The sequence below is a fragment of the Protobothrops mucrosquamatus genome, unplaced genomic scaffold (assembly GCF_001527695.2).
Source record: "Protobothrops mucrosquamatus isolate PMUCROS unplaced genomic scaffold, P.Mucros_1.0 scaffold1915, whole genome shotgun sequence".
Classification (NCBI taxonomy): domain Eukaryota; kingdom Metazoa; phylum Chordata; class Lepidosauria; order Squamata; family Viperidae; genus Protobothrops; species Protobothrops mucrosquamatus.
Window position 1 is genome coordinate 63,951 of NW_015388039.1, and position 13,874 is coordinate 77,824.

At 36.5% G+C, this 13,874-nt stretch overlaps 1 protein-coding gene across 1 annotated transcript in view; it reads left to right on the forward strand.

Annotated features, from left to right (window-relative positions):
* Nucleotides 1–13,874, forward strand: part of CACHD1 (cache domain containing 1) — an 87,656-nt gene that overhangs the window by 50,618 nt on the left and 23,164 nt on the right. Inside the window, exons 11-17 of the mRNA XM_015823565.2 lie at nucleotides 718–867; nucleotides 1,022–1,145; nucleotides 2,345–2,462; nucleotides 3,141–3,309; nucleotides 6,724–6,866; nucleotides 7,673–7,854; nucleotides 9,040–9,150. Of these exons, the coding sequence (XP_015679051.2) occupies nucleotides 718–867; nucleotides 1,022–1,145; nucleotides 2,345–2,462; nucleotides 3,141–3,309; nucleotides 6,724–6,866; nucleotides 7,673–7,854; nucleotides 9,040–9,150 (997 nt within the window). The remainder of the gene's footprint in view (nucleotides 1–717; nucleotides 868–1,021; nucleotides 1,146–2,344; nucleotides 2,463–3,140; nucleotides 3,310–6,723; nucleotides 6,867–7,672; nucleotides 7,855–9,039; nucleotides 9,151–13,874) is intronic.

Below are 13,874 nucleotides of genomic sequence, written 5' to 3' on the forward strand. Positions count from 1 at the left end.
CATCCCTTTAGAGGTGTAAACTTTCATTTTAATGCTGTTGAATCTTGTAATTATGTGATGACGGAATGAATTGAATCAGTTGGTCCATGACATGGCCTCAAATGTCCAGGCCCACCATCCCAGTTGGCATGAAAATTACAATTAAATTGATAAGTAAGATGACTAAACAAATTATTTGAGAAAAAAGTTACAGTATTTAGGCTGCAAGCTTACACATACATTTTAAAAGTCTACTTCTAATGGCCAAGTTCACATATTCAGTCCAACACGTAGTGACAGAGTGTCAAAACAGAGATGGAGATTTTGCTGATTTCCTGGCAAATATATATATTTGCAACTTTGTTATACTTTTGTAATCATCCTGTTAAGATTTCAGATTTTATATTCTATATTTTGTATTTTACAGTGTTCCTTTTTACTGAAATATGATGTATGATAAATACATATTCAGTACTATCAGTTCTTGAAGCAGACAAAAAGTTTCCCCTTGAAAGTTGAGCACCCCTCATTGCAGGTCCCTGAAACCAGAATGACAAATATTGCTGTCTTGATGGAGTGTGGGTCATGTTAATTAAAAAGCATGATGGATTTCCTCAGCCATTAAAGTAAAAGCTTATATGCAGTTATTTTGAAAGTCCTGTTGAATCATGAACTGGTTGTTCTCAGGTTCTCCAGATTTTCTATTGCTAATCATTGGCGTTTACATGTTTCAAACAGGTCTGATAATGACTGTCAGTAAACCATGTTACTTTGGAAACCTGTTGTTAGGAATTGTTGGAGTGGATGTTAATCTAGCCTATATTTTGGAAGATGTTACCTATTACCAAGATTCTTTGGCTTCATACACATTTCTGATTGATGATAAAGGTAATGTAATAATTCAATTCTTATTGTATGGGAAGATAATACAATTTCATTGTCTGAGTAACTATTTAATTTGATATTTTCCAATTGTTCCAATATCACATCAATGTAATGTATGCAAAACTGTCTCTTTTTGTTTTAATTTTTTTATTTTTAGGTTATACGCTGATGCACCCCTCTCTCACCAGGCCCTACTTGCTTTCTGAACCACCGCTTCACACAGACATAATACATTATGAGAATATTCCAAAATTTGAACTGGTTCGACAGAATATCCTCAGGTAAGATTTTGAATTGATCCTTTATAGAAACTTAGTGTATGCTTGAGAGCTAGTTTGGTGTAGTGGTGAAGACATCGGATTAGAAACCAGGAGACTGTGAGTTCTAGTCCCACTTTAGGCACAAAACCCAGCTTGGGCTAGTCATTTCCTCTAAACACTAGACTGGTTGAGATCCTTAATGCCTTATGTGATAACTAATTCATCATTGTTGCTGCTGTATAGCTTCTTGCATGATTGGCTTTATCTTCTGCTTCACATACACAGAATAGAGCTACCTGCCCTAAAATAACATGGAAAAGATTGGTTATAAAAGCAAAGGGCAAGGGTGTCAAGATATTTCAACTGCATAGTCCTTGCCTACATTATGGAGTCTTGCAAATTTTGGTCTTCTAATATTTCTTAATAAGGCTCCTGCTCTTCCTTCCATCTCTGTTGAAAAAAACATCAGGACACCATCTGTCTCAGTTGTGTATTGCAGATTGTGGCTGCCAGTGTCTTTTCTGGCACTTGAAGCCTAGAAAAGGCAAGAACAATAAACTTTCAATTTTCTTTTGAGTGTAGTGAGGACACTACGCTCCTGCCTTGCATGTTAAGTAACACATGCAAGCGAGCATTGTGATTGGTGGAAAAGAGGAGGAAGATTCCATTGCCCCCCTGCATCCAGCTGAGAGATGGTAGACTCTTGCAAAATGGGCAATGTCATCTGCCAGCCCCAACTGTTGGCTTTAACTTTTGTGGACCTACTTTCCAGACTTCCCCCAGCTCCTTTAATGTGAACGGATCTTGGCTGGTGGAAATACATGAAGAAGTGAGGCTCTGCTTGAGTCTTGAGTCCTCCTTTCCCTTGAAGGAGTTAGTTATCTATCAGATATGGGGCAGTATTATCATTTGCCTTTGTGTATAACTAGGGAACCAACTTTACCATTTCTTGTCTAACTAATGCCTTTGGTAGTTTCATTCTCTCCATATAAGCACTGAAATTTTTCATCTGCAACCAATTCATGTGATCAGAACCAGCATTTTGGCTTTGAGTATAAAGAGTAAATAGAATGTAGGAAAGCAGTATATTTCTATTTTAATTAAAAATAAATTCCATGCAGCCCTTCCCTGAGTGATCTGACTTTAAAGTAAAAAAAAAACAGTACTAAGTTGGTTTCCCATTTTAAGTAGTTGATGGATGTTATTTGTTGCCAACTTAGCCTCCCCCTCGGCAGTCAACTTATTACAGTCCCGGTGAATTCGTCACTGTCTTGGCATGTCAACAAATTGCGTGAAATTGGGAAAGATGCCTACAATGTGAGTTATGCCTGGAAAATGGTAAGTGACACTTGAAGATATGATAATATATTGAAGCTGAAGGCATTTTTTTAATTGCAGCAAAACAGGCATTCTTTTTCTTAGATTTCCAAGCAATAGGAGTCTTATTACATGCCTCCAGGCCAGTCAGAATCAAGGTTTAAGTCTAGTGTTTGCTATGGCTGAGAGTTGTATCTTGGTAAATACTTGGGAATTATGCCACATAAATTAAAAAAAATAAACTGCTTATAGTAAATGCCTATTTATGCCTGCTGTGTCACTCAATCTTCAGAAATTAATAGGATGCATTCCTGTGAAGAAAGATTGCTGCAAGGATTGATCATGTTAATTTTGAACATTTAAATTGATTCTCAGATAAAAGAATGTCAAGCCTATGTTGGTCATGATTTGATAGTCAACATGTATGAAAATCCTTTATAAATTTAATAGGATGAATTAATTTGGAAAATTGATCTGGAATATTACATAACTCACACTGTTATAATAAATAAATTAGAAAATCACAAATCTCAAAGAGCCCAAGAGAAAGGAATGTTTAAAGAAAGTGCGGGTTCTTTGAAAATGTAGGCCAGAAATGTTTACTTACTGTACATTAAAACATTTATAAACTTTTCAGTTTTGCTTCTTAATTTGAAATAGAATGCATTCTTTATTAAATCATGCTTGCTTATATTTTAGGTTCAAGACACATCTTTCATTTTGTGTATAGTTGTAATACAACCAGAAATACCTGTTAGACAACTTAAAAATCTCAACACTGTACCCAGTAGTAAACTTCTTTATCATCGTCTGGATCTGTTAGGCCAGCCCAATGCTTGTCTGCATTTCAAACAACTGGCAACCTTAGGTAAAGTATTTCTTTTCCTAATATCTGTCCCACCCTTTCTTAAGAAAGTTCAACTATCTCTGATAAGTTATCAGAATCCCTGTTTATTCATTTTTGAAATTCTTCCAGGTAGGATTTCAATCATTTCAGGCTAACAGATTATCTTAGGATCAAACTGTCTTTTAGGTTATCTTCCAGATAGTTTTTAAAAGCATGAACTACATTACAATGTTCATAAAGAGGCTTAAAGAAATGAAATATATCATAATTTTAGATTTTCCTGAACTGAGATCATGTTATCCACATTCAATACTACCCTTACCCTTATCCCCAAAACTGTCATTTTGGCCTCGCTTCTAACCGGTAAGGACCGATTATTCCTTATGTCTCTTTGGTACTTGTGCAATATAATAAGCATCCTCTTGTCTTTTAATCAAAGTTTGGATCCTAATCCTGAGACTTTTTCCCAGTCTTAGACACTAATCCTGTAGACCTCTGAGGGCTAACTATTAAAACATACTAAAGAAAGTATCCATCCAAGTATCTTAGTTAATACAGGGGACTTGTGGTGCATAGTTTTGGAGAAATTTCCAGCTAATACTAAGCCAGTAACCTTCTTTAATTTCTTTCCCAGATATTGGTAGCCAGCAGCACCCATCATTTCCGATATTCACTGGTTTGGATTATTGAGAGTTACAATTCAACAACTTTTTGGGATCACACATTGGAACTATTAGTTTATGCATTAGGATAGAATTGTTACCAATTGTGGGAGCCCAGTAGAAAATTTATGGAGAGCATATAAAGAGAAATTGTCAAAAGTGTAATTCAATTTGGCTGAGAGAGGTTCCATAATTTTATTCAGACAAATGCAGAAATTGCATTGCTGAGGTTCCTAGCTGGCTCAAAGATTACAGAGCTTAGGAGCCAGAGAATTAGGCTCTGGGAGGTGTCAAGATGAAAGCCAATAGAAAAGTGATTTTTTTTCCCCTCATCAGCAAGAAATGAAAATAAAAAGATAAGACTTTAATCATGCACATTTTACCTTGATACATCTATTTCTTCTAATCCCACTATTTGACTAATAGACTTCATGCCTTTGTTTTCAGTAGGATTGCCTTAGTCTGGCATATAATTAAATGTTCTTAATGGATAATTGAGAGGGAGAATCATATCATTCTTTTGTATGTTAGAAGACCTTAGATTCAGTCCTTGGCATCTTCAGAAAGGATTAGAAAAACCAGCTTGAAGCATTAGGGAACTGCTGGCAGCCAGTATCAACAACACTAAGCCAGAAGGTCAAAGGGTCTAATTCAATATAAAGTTTGTCTTCCTTTCAGTCACCCTATTTTAGTGAATTCTAGCAACTGTTGATCAAATGGACCTGGCTGCAAATTAGTTAAATGTACAAGGGAAAGGAAGTGTCTTGGCATTGTCTATTTTTTTGCTTTTAAAAAGTTTGAAATAAATATACTTTGGAAATAGACAGCTGCATAACTTACCTTCCAGAAAACAGAATGTGTTAAGTATGAGTCGTGTTGTTACACTATTTCAAAGCTGAGCTTGATTCTCCTGGCTGTCAAATAAATCATTAGCAATAACATGAAAACATTGAAGTCCATGCCAGTCATGGTGTATCCTAGTAATTTTGGAATTATGCAGATTTTATTCCTAGCTATAAATATTTAATACTGTCAATCTTTGTAAAAGGAAGCTAGAACTCTGGAGAGAATGGACTTTGAAATATTTTTAATTGGCAAGTTCAGAGATATTAAAACTGTTTAAAACTTTTGAATTCAGTGAAGCATTGTCTTTTTTTAAAAATAAATAAATAAATCAGAATAAATTTATACAGTAAAACCAGGCACATTCACTTTAGAAGTTTGCTCCAGGTCATGCTGAAATAGGAAATTTAAAGTTAGAGAAATAATAAGTTGTTTTTGAAAAAAAAAAAGATTTTTCATCATACAGTATAGTTTCACATTTTTTTCTTACATTTTAATTCCTCAGTAAAGACATTATCAATCTCTTTCCTTTAAATGTGCATAGTTAAAATGCTTGTTTGGAAACTATTTACAAAAATTGGATTATTGTATAGTAATTATTATTGCTATCCACTTAAAGGCTGAGGAAAATTAATAAACAATATAAACGTGAGGAAAAAGATTTCCAGCTTATTTTTTCCATTCAACATGTTATATTAAATACAGTGTGTACACCAATACTTTCCTATTTAGTAACTTCCAGATGCTGACTGAGAATTATGAGAGCAGAATCTGGATATCACTAGATTGGGGAAAGTTGATGCATACATTGAAAAATCCTAGTGCCTCCAGATTACTGTTTCTGTTGTTCCTAGTTGATCAGCACTGACTTTTCTCTGCATTAGTGGTCAATCAGAGACCGGTGAGAACTTGGGAGCATTTTCAATATACCAGAAGTAACATTCTACATCTTAGATTCAGGCTTATTCCTCACCATCCGGCTTGCTTTTGACAACTGTTTTTCCATGACTGGATACTTTGTAATTGTTTACTATTAGGTGGACTGATTGTAGAAGGGACTTAAAATAATCTGATCTTCGTATATGTATTTTAATACCACCTCAGCAAATGGTAACATCTGGTTAAATGTTTTTTTGAACACACTTTCATTGTGTAGCCCAGTGGTTAGAATGCAGTACTGCAGGCTACTTCTGCCGTCTCCCCAGCAGTTTGGCAGTTCGAGTCTCACTGGCTCAAGGTTGACTTAGCCTTCCATTTTTCTGAGCTCAGTAAAATGAGGACCCAGATTGTTGAGGGCAATATGCTGATTCTGTAAACCGCTTAGAGAGGGCTGTAAAGCACTGTGAAGCGGTATATAAGTCTAAGTGCTAATGCTATTCCTATTGTGTACTAAGCATGGCGAATCATTATTTGAGTGGAATACCGCATGGGAATTCCAGGACTTGAGACCAGCCAAGGAAATCAAAACTAATATTCCAGAAGAAGTCAAAGGCAAACTAGTTTCACCCTTTCACCAAGAAAATTGAATGGACATGCTCACTAAGTCAGCAGGAGTTGAGATTGAATTGAAGGGACTTCACATTATTACAGCCTAGGTAGCTGTCTACCATTTCCACTCATCCACCCCAACTACTCCATTTTCCTATAATATCCTGAAGTATGATAGGTGTTTCTTCTGTTTCAATCTTCTTGTTGTATAGAAATGGTAGGGAATTAAGAGAATGTTAAGTAGTACAGTTTCATTACAACAGTACACCCTGGTGGTGAGAAGCACAATAGTACTTCATTTGAGTTGTTTTTTCTTAAATTACACATGCTCAGACACTACAATTCAATGGGGGTAGGGGTCCAACTAGGTAATGGATTTTCTACAGCTGGGTTCAAGGGGACATTTTTTGACTTAAACCATTTATCTGTGCTGTCTTTCCAGAAAGCCCTACAGTGATGTTGTCTGCAGGTGGTTTTTCGTCTCCATATGAACATCTAAGTCAGCCCGAGACCAAGAGGATGGTGGAACATTATACAGCATATCTGAGTGACAACACCCGCCTCATTGCCAACCCTGGGCTGAAAGTATGATTTTTGTGCCCATTTTACCTTTCATACTTTTATGATGCTTCTGTCCTTGGGGATATTGTGCTAATTGCTAATTGTTGAAACTCTTTGATGTGAGATTTGAAAGGAGCAACTGGGTTTTGAAGACATCTGATGAATATTTGGCTAGGTTTTGGGTTTTTGTTGGATCGGATAGCTGATTTTTATGGTTCTTTGGGTTGTACCATTTTTTAATTCTTTGTTCTGTTTTTTTTATTAATTTTTTTTATCTCAGGTAAATTTCGTTCTTGGCAACATGAAAAATGTAGTACATTTAAAGTTGGACTATTTCTTTTCTTTGAAGTAGAACAAACAGTATTCACTAAGACAGTTTCTAAGCCAACTGTATCCCAAAATGGATTTCCAAAGTACTGATTTAAGATCATGGTTCCAAATTGCTTACCTAAGAAAAACAGGCAGCAGTTTTTGATAGAAAAAAAAAGTTTTGTTAGCAGTGTGAACAATATGAAAATCAGGTCAACGTTACAAACATGGAAAAAACCAAATGCTCTTCATTTCTGAAAGTGTAGAAAATTAAAAATACAACAAGGGTTTAGATTCAGAGTAAAACATTAAATATTGTGAATACTGCCAAAGTATTTCACTAGTGTTAGAATTTACTAAAAAAAATAATTATTATTAGATCCATCTGGGGAGAGAAGATTTTAAAGTAGTAATTGGGTTTAGATTATCTCCTATGAATCAGTAAGAAACTCTGCAAGCAGCTTATTATCTTTTCAGTCAAGTTTTAAAGGAACCCTGCCAGGTCTGTCTTTGTTTTGCAGTTCTCTGTCAGAAATGAAGTAATGGCTACCAGTCACGTCACAGATGAATGGATGACACAAATGGAAATGAGTAGCTTGAACAGTTACATTGTCCGCCGTTACATAGCAACGCCCAATGGGGTGCTCAGAATTTATCCTGGTTCCCTCATGGACAAAGCATTTGATTCCACTAGGAGACAATGGTGAGTTTTAGGATCCCATTATGAAAGGTTTAAGAAAACCATTCAGGCTAATAATATTGAATGAGAGTGAATATTCCATGATGGATTTATAGGAAAAATAAATCCCTGGCGGATGAAATATCTTCACATGTAATAGTATAGTTTGTGTTAATGTATTAAATTTTTGTTAGCTGCTTGCTTTTTAACGGGCAAATTCTCTTTCTTTGCCCTTTGGTGGATCAGCAAATTAATTCGGATACTAAAATCTGCTATTTACAAAATGCATCAGAACTTATCTTCCGGGGTTCTCTATGAATTTCAGATCCTCATGGCATTGTTGCTTATCACACTATTTTGAGGAGCTGCTCTCCTGTAGTGTAGATTTCCTCTGCTGTAATCCCATTTTAAGTTGTCTATTAATTATGCACAAGCTTGGCTTAAGAAAATGTTTTGTATACATTGTAAACGAGATAATAACCATGAGGAACACTCCTAAATGTATCCCATTCCACATGCTCTGTGAGAACTAAGCCATTTTGCTAATCAAAGCAGAAGCCAGTGAATTTAACCGAATGCAGAATGCCTGTCTCTAGCTGTCAGTCCTTTCTGCCAATCTTGTCAATCCATCTCTTCCTTGTTTTTATCTTCTGGAATAGCAAAGTATTGGAGAATTGAAATAACCATTTCTTTACCACTTTTTCCTTTAGAGTTCAGATATTTCTATATACTTAATTATAAGAAGCTAGCTACAAACACTCTGTTTAAATTAGAAAAATTGAGAAGGTAGAAGTAGAAGGGTTGCCCCAACACCAGCAAGAATTTGATATCTTTGATACTTCCAGAGATGATTCTTGAAATGGGAAAAATGAAGTTCATATTTTCAGTGCAACTGTTCATTAGGACATTCAGTTCTCTTGAAATGAGCCTCACTAATTTGTGTCTGTCATCTTTTAATAATTATAGATTCATCATCATAATATTACTGTATTGACACATTTTAATCCTAAAAATATTTGGCCTTTAAAAAACATGAAATATGGAAAACAGATTTGATAGATGACTTCAACTAATTTTAAACTGTCTGCGTTTCTATGGTTTTGTGCATTTTCCCATAATTTCAGAAGTTGAGCTCGCATATTACAAGGTTCATTTTGTCATGTGAAATTATTCTGTTACATCAAAAGTGATCATTTTGTTTTCTGATAGGTACCTCCATGCAGTGGCTAATCCAGGATTAATTACTTTCACTGGGCCATATTTAGATGTTGGAGGAGCGGGCTATGTGGTTACCATCAGTCATACTGTCCATTCCTCAAGGTAATGTTTGTATTTAGCAGTGATGACCATACCTTGATCTCCAAATAAATTAGCCCACTAATTTATGGAAAAATAAACTAAATCAGCGTTTCACTCCATCTTTGGTGGGGCAGCAGAAAGATTGGGAGTGTTGAATTTATGAACTACAAAATTGCCCATTGACCAGAAGGCAAAGTAGCGATATTGGTCCAATTGCCTCCTTTTTCTCGCTGATCTTAAGTAATGTTCTTTATCACCTCAGCTGATCTATAGCATTTTTCTCCTGGCCATGCAAGTGTACTGCCAAAGAAAGCCTTTATTTTTATTTTGTAAGAATGCCTCTAGAATAGGTGCAGATTCTTTAATAATATTCTTGAAATAAAGTTGATGCTTAGGGTTCCGCTTTATTTTGTATTATACTAGCTACTCATTTGTTCATTTTTATTTTTCTTGATGAAGGCGTGAGCCAAAAGAGGTAGCTGTGATGTATTTAGTACCATGAGCACCATACTGGAATCCAAACATTAAGTAAACTGAAAGTAAAATGCAGAGTTGTACTTTATGTTAAATAAACATGTTTCCCAAACTGACTGGATTGGCCAGGATTCCTGGGAATTGTAGTGCTACAACCTCTGGAGTGAGCTAGGTACTAGAGGGATGGATGGCATATGATATCTTCAGAAAATACAGCATGCATATCTTTCAGACTACATCAGTAGTTTCTGATCTTTGAGTGTGATAGCTAAGAGCAGTCCAAAATTTCTGGATGCTAGATTGACTGGTTGGACCTGTTTCTGTGTGCCACCCTGAACTTCTTTTGGATAACTAAGTTTAGTAGCATGTTTAACTACAGTTGGCTCTTGTGGAAGGCATGGAACTTTGTGATTCCTGGTGAGGTGGAATCTGTAATGTTTAAGCAAATTTCAGGTTGGAGAGAAGAAGCTTTTGTCTGCATGTGAAAAAAAAAAAGTCTGCATCTGGGCTTTGCATGCACAAGGGAGCAATTCTCCTGCAATTCCATGCCAAAATAAGATCCTTGAACCAGAGGTCTTCAAAGGGAAGAACTTGCCCTTAATGGTTTCTTGTGAAAATGTGATCTATCTGCAACTATATTGGAGAAAGGTCTTCAGCACTGTACATGTATATCCTTTCACCAAAATTGTTTTAGGTACTACAATAGTAGCAGATGACTGAAAGAGGATTCTTTTTCCCTTCTGCACATTGTTGTAAATACATGCAAGTACAGGCTTTCGAAGACAGTTTTTTAGGGCCCTTTCATGTGTCAGTTGCTAAGGCAACAATATGCAATCTTGAGCTATGGAGTAAAATATGGGTATCAGCAGACCTCCACGTCTGGGCGAGATATTATCATTTATTCACAGCTGCTGTTCCTACTTCTGCATCTTTTAAGCCTCAATATACAGAACACATACCCAGTATCTTTTATAAGGACCTGGGCCTCCAGGTTCAATTGTCGGGCTTGTATGTATGGCTAAGGCTTGTTTAGATTGCCATGATGTGCTGAGTTTAGTAGCTGGGTGGTAGGGAGTCTTACTCATGATAATACAAGAATGTTAAGTGGGAGTAATCAATCACATCCAGTGGGGTGGCAAGATATAAGGGTATGTGGGAATGACCTTGGGAGTCGGGAAAGAGCTGAAGCCAGGGGAACCTTGGATAAGCAGCAGCTTAGGCCACAGAAGGAATGTGGGCATTATCAACATTTCAAAAAGTATCCTCCCTTGTTTCTTGCGCTGTAACAGCTATAGGGCAGAAATGTATTTTCAGAAGTACAAAATTCTGCTAATGTGAGTTTACAATAAAGTTAGTTCATCTGGGCATGCTTCTTGTCTGGATTATCTTGCAAAGCCAACCACATAAGTTGAAAAACGCCTGGTTTGTTAGATAGAATTGAAACTGGATGAATCCTACAAGCCTTCCACACGTGGCATTTACGACAATTACCACTGATATTGTACCACTGAATTCCTGTGATACCTCTCTGGGGCATCTCCTTTTGATAATACTAGCAGTGCTGGAGATTCATGGGGTTTGGAAGTGGCTCTCATACAAAAGGTCTCACTACTCCTGCCATCATGTGAATTCCATAGCTTGTCTGGGCAATTTTATATGAGGCCACATCTTAGTCTTCTGATTAATTTCTACTCAATTTCACGGCATGAAAAAAAAACATGGTTTGAATTCCTAGCACTGCCACAGATTTCACTTGAGATTTATATGCAGGAAGAATGACATTTAGTGGGCAAGCAGCTTGTTCTGTGCAACAGCCACTCAGATTTCTTGCCAAGCAGTCAGACAAATGCATACTGAATGGATTGAAAATGGAGGCTAGCAATTTAATTTTTATCCCTTCTTGTTAGGGAATGTTTGTTACTTAGGGACCGCCATAGCTCAGGGGATAGGAAATTGATAGATGATGGTTTTTTGCATTATCCTTTTAGCTGTTGGAGGGAACATTGTTTGGCTCAAAGCATCCCATGCCATCCTGAAATTGGTGGCTTCGAAATGCTTAGGAGGGATTGGGGAGTGAAAACGATGCCATGTAAAAATGGCCTTAGGAAAATGTTTCTCCCACTGCAGGGAATTTATTCACTTACCCAGCATATTTCTATGTCACTGTAATTAAACAATGTGGTGGCTTACATAGGGAAAAATGCAATGTGAAACCTACCTAAATTATAAACAACAAAATACAGCGAATACAACAAAACACAGAACTTTACAGAGGAGAAAATAGGGAACTTAAAGTAAAAGTGTGTATAGGATAGTCTTTACTTCTTAAAGTCTTTGGTTATTGTACTGTCATTCTCTGCCTGGGCTCTGATTTGATATAATATGCCATAGACTTACAGGCCGAAAGGGGAGAGGGAAGGAAGAGAGGCTGAGGATGCACAACCAAGTAAAATTGTGTATGATACATGCATTCCAAGTTGAGAAACAGGCTGAATAGGAATTGGTGGTTGCTATCAATGGTTGAGAGTTACATTTTATCAAAAGTCCTAAGCTGTCATGACCTATAGCTTATTTCATTAGATGCGCCACAAGAGATTATTATCCCTTGGATAAAGTGTGGTGCAATCCTCGACTTACAACAATTCATTTAGTGACTTGTTCGAAGCTACAACAGCACTGAAAAAGTGACTTATAATCCTTTTTCACACTTATGATTGTTGCAGCATCCCCATGGTCACAGTGGTGAAAATTTGGGTGCTTGGCAATTGGTTCATATTTATGCAGTTTCCCAGGGTCATGTGATCCCCTTTTGTGACCTTCTAACAATCAACGTCAATGGAAAAACTAGATTCACTTAACAGAAGTGTTACTAATTTAACAACTGCAGTGATTCATTTAACAACTGTGGCAAGAAAGTTTGTAAAATGGGGCCAATGTAAGAAATATCTCAACAACAGAAATTTGGGGCTCAATTGTGGCTGTAAGTCGAGGACAACCTGTAGTCTGAAAAGGGGCACCTCCTGATTTTTGGCTATAGGATGTGTGTATGTGTGGGTGTGTATCTTGTGATCCTTGTTATTTATTTCCTATTTCAACTATGTTTTACAGGTATATAAAGACTGTAAAGCTTTTTGCTTGGGTAGCTATTTCCCATTGATTTAGAGACACTTCTGTCCATACTGCAGTTTTATTTCCTTTAAGTTTCTATTATATCTTGTTTTTTTCCCTTCAGGTAGCTTAAGAGAGAATCCTGGATGCATAATATTGCACCAGAATTGTGTTACAGCATCGTGGCGTAGCATACAAAAACTAGATCTTTTTGCCAGAAAAGGACTTTTCTTTTGCATTCCCGCATGGATCCTTAATCTCTACTGCAAAGAGAAAAAAAATAGTTTGACAAGGCAATCCTGATACAATTATCTTCTCAGAAAAGAGAATTTTCTCCCCCAGCCGAATTTTATCCCCTAAAGGAACATTTGAATATAAGCTGATTTCAGGTCTAAACCCTAAATTCCTAACCAATTTGATGGGCAATTAGGTGTCCATATTCATTTCTAAACCAGAGCTTTTGACCTTTCAGCTACTTGGAATTTTTAGTATCTTTGCAGGGAATTCATATTCCCTTTCCCGTGATGGGAGGAAGTGAAAAGCTGTGAAGAATTTTAATAGGCAGAAGGTCTGAAGGCCATGCAGTTCCCCACAAGCTGAAAAGCATCTGATTCTTTAAACAGCATCTACCCACGTAAGGCGTCTATATTTCTGTAGCTGCTGGAACGCTGTGAGGGACCTGGAGGGCTGTCATGAGCCCTGGGATTGTATCTGTTGCTTTGTTTTTTGTTTACATTTCAGCTCTTTTCTCTTTTTGAAGTTTATCTGCCATCGCTCTTATTTTAATGAAGACCAGTACCAATTTCAGGAAAGCTAAAAGTCAGTCACCCTTACAACTTGGACAAAGCAGTTGTGTTGTATTTTTATATGGTTTAGATAAAGGATCAGGTTTCGAATTAAAAGTGCTATAAACAGAACTCTTGTTTTGCTTCTCGTGTATATACTTATTTATACAAGAGAAAAATGGATGCTGAAAATAAGGTTTTCTGAAATGAGAATTCTGTGCATTGCCAGAGAATACTAAATAAATTGTAGTACAGATTTTTTTAAAGTGCCACAAAATGCTTTTTCTGTTAGATTTTGATAATCCAGTAAATGCAAATGTTCGGTTTGTCCTTATCTTCTTTTAGTGGGGCTTTTCATTAAATTAAATGTACTTTGTT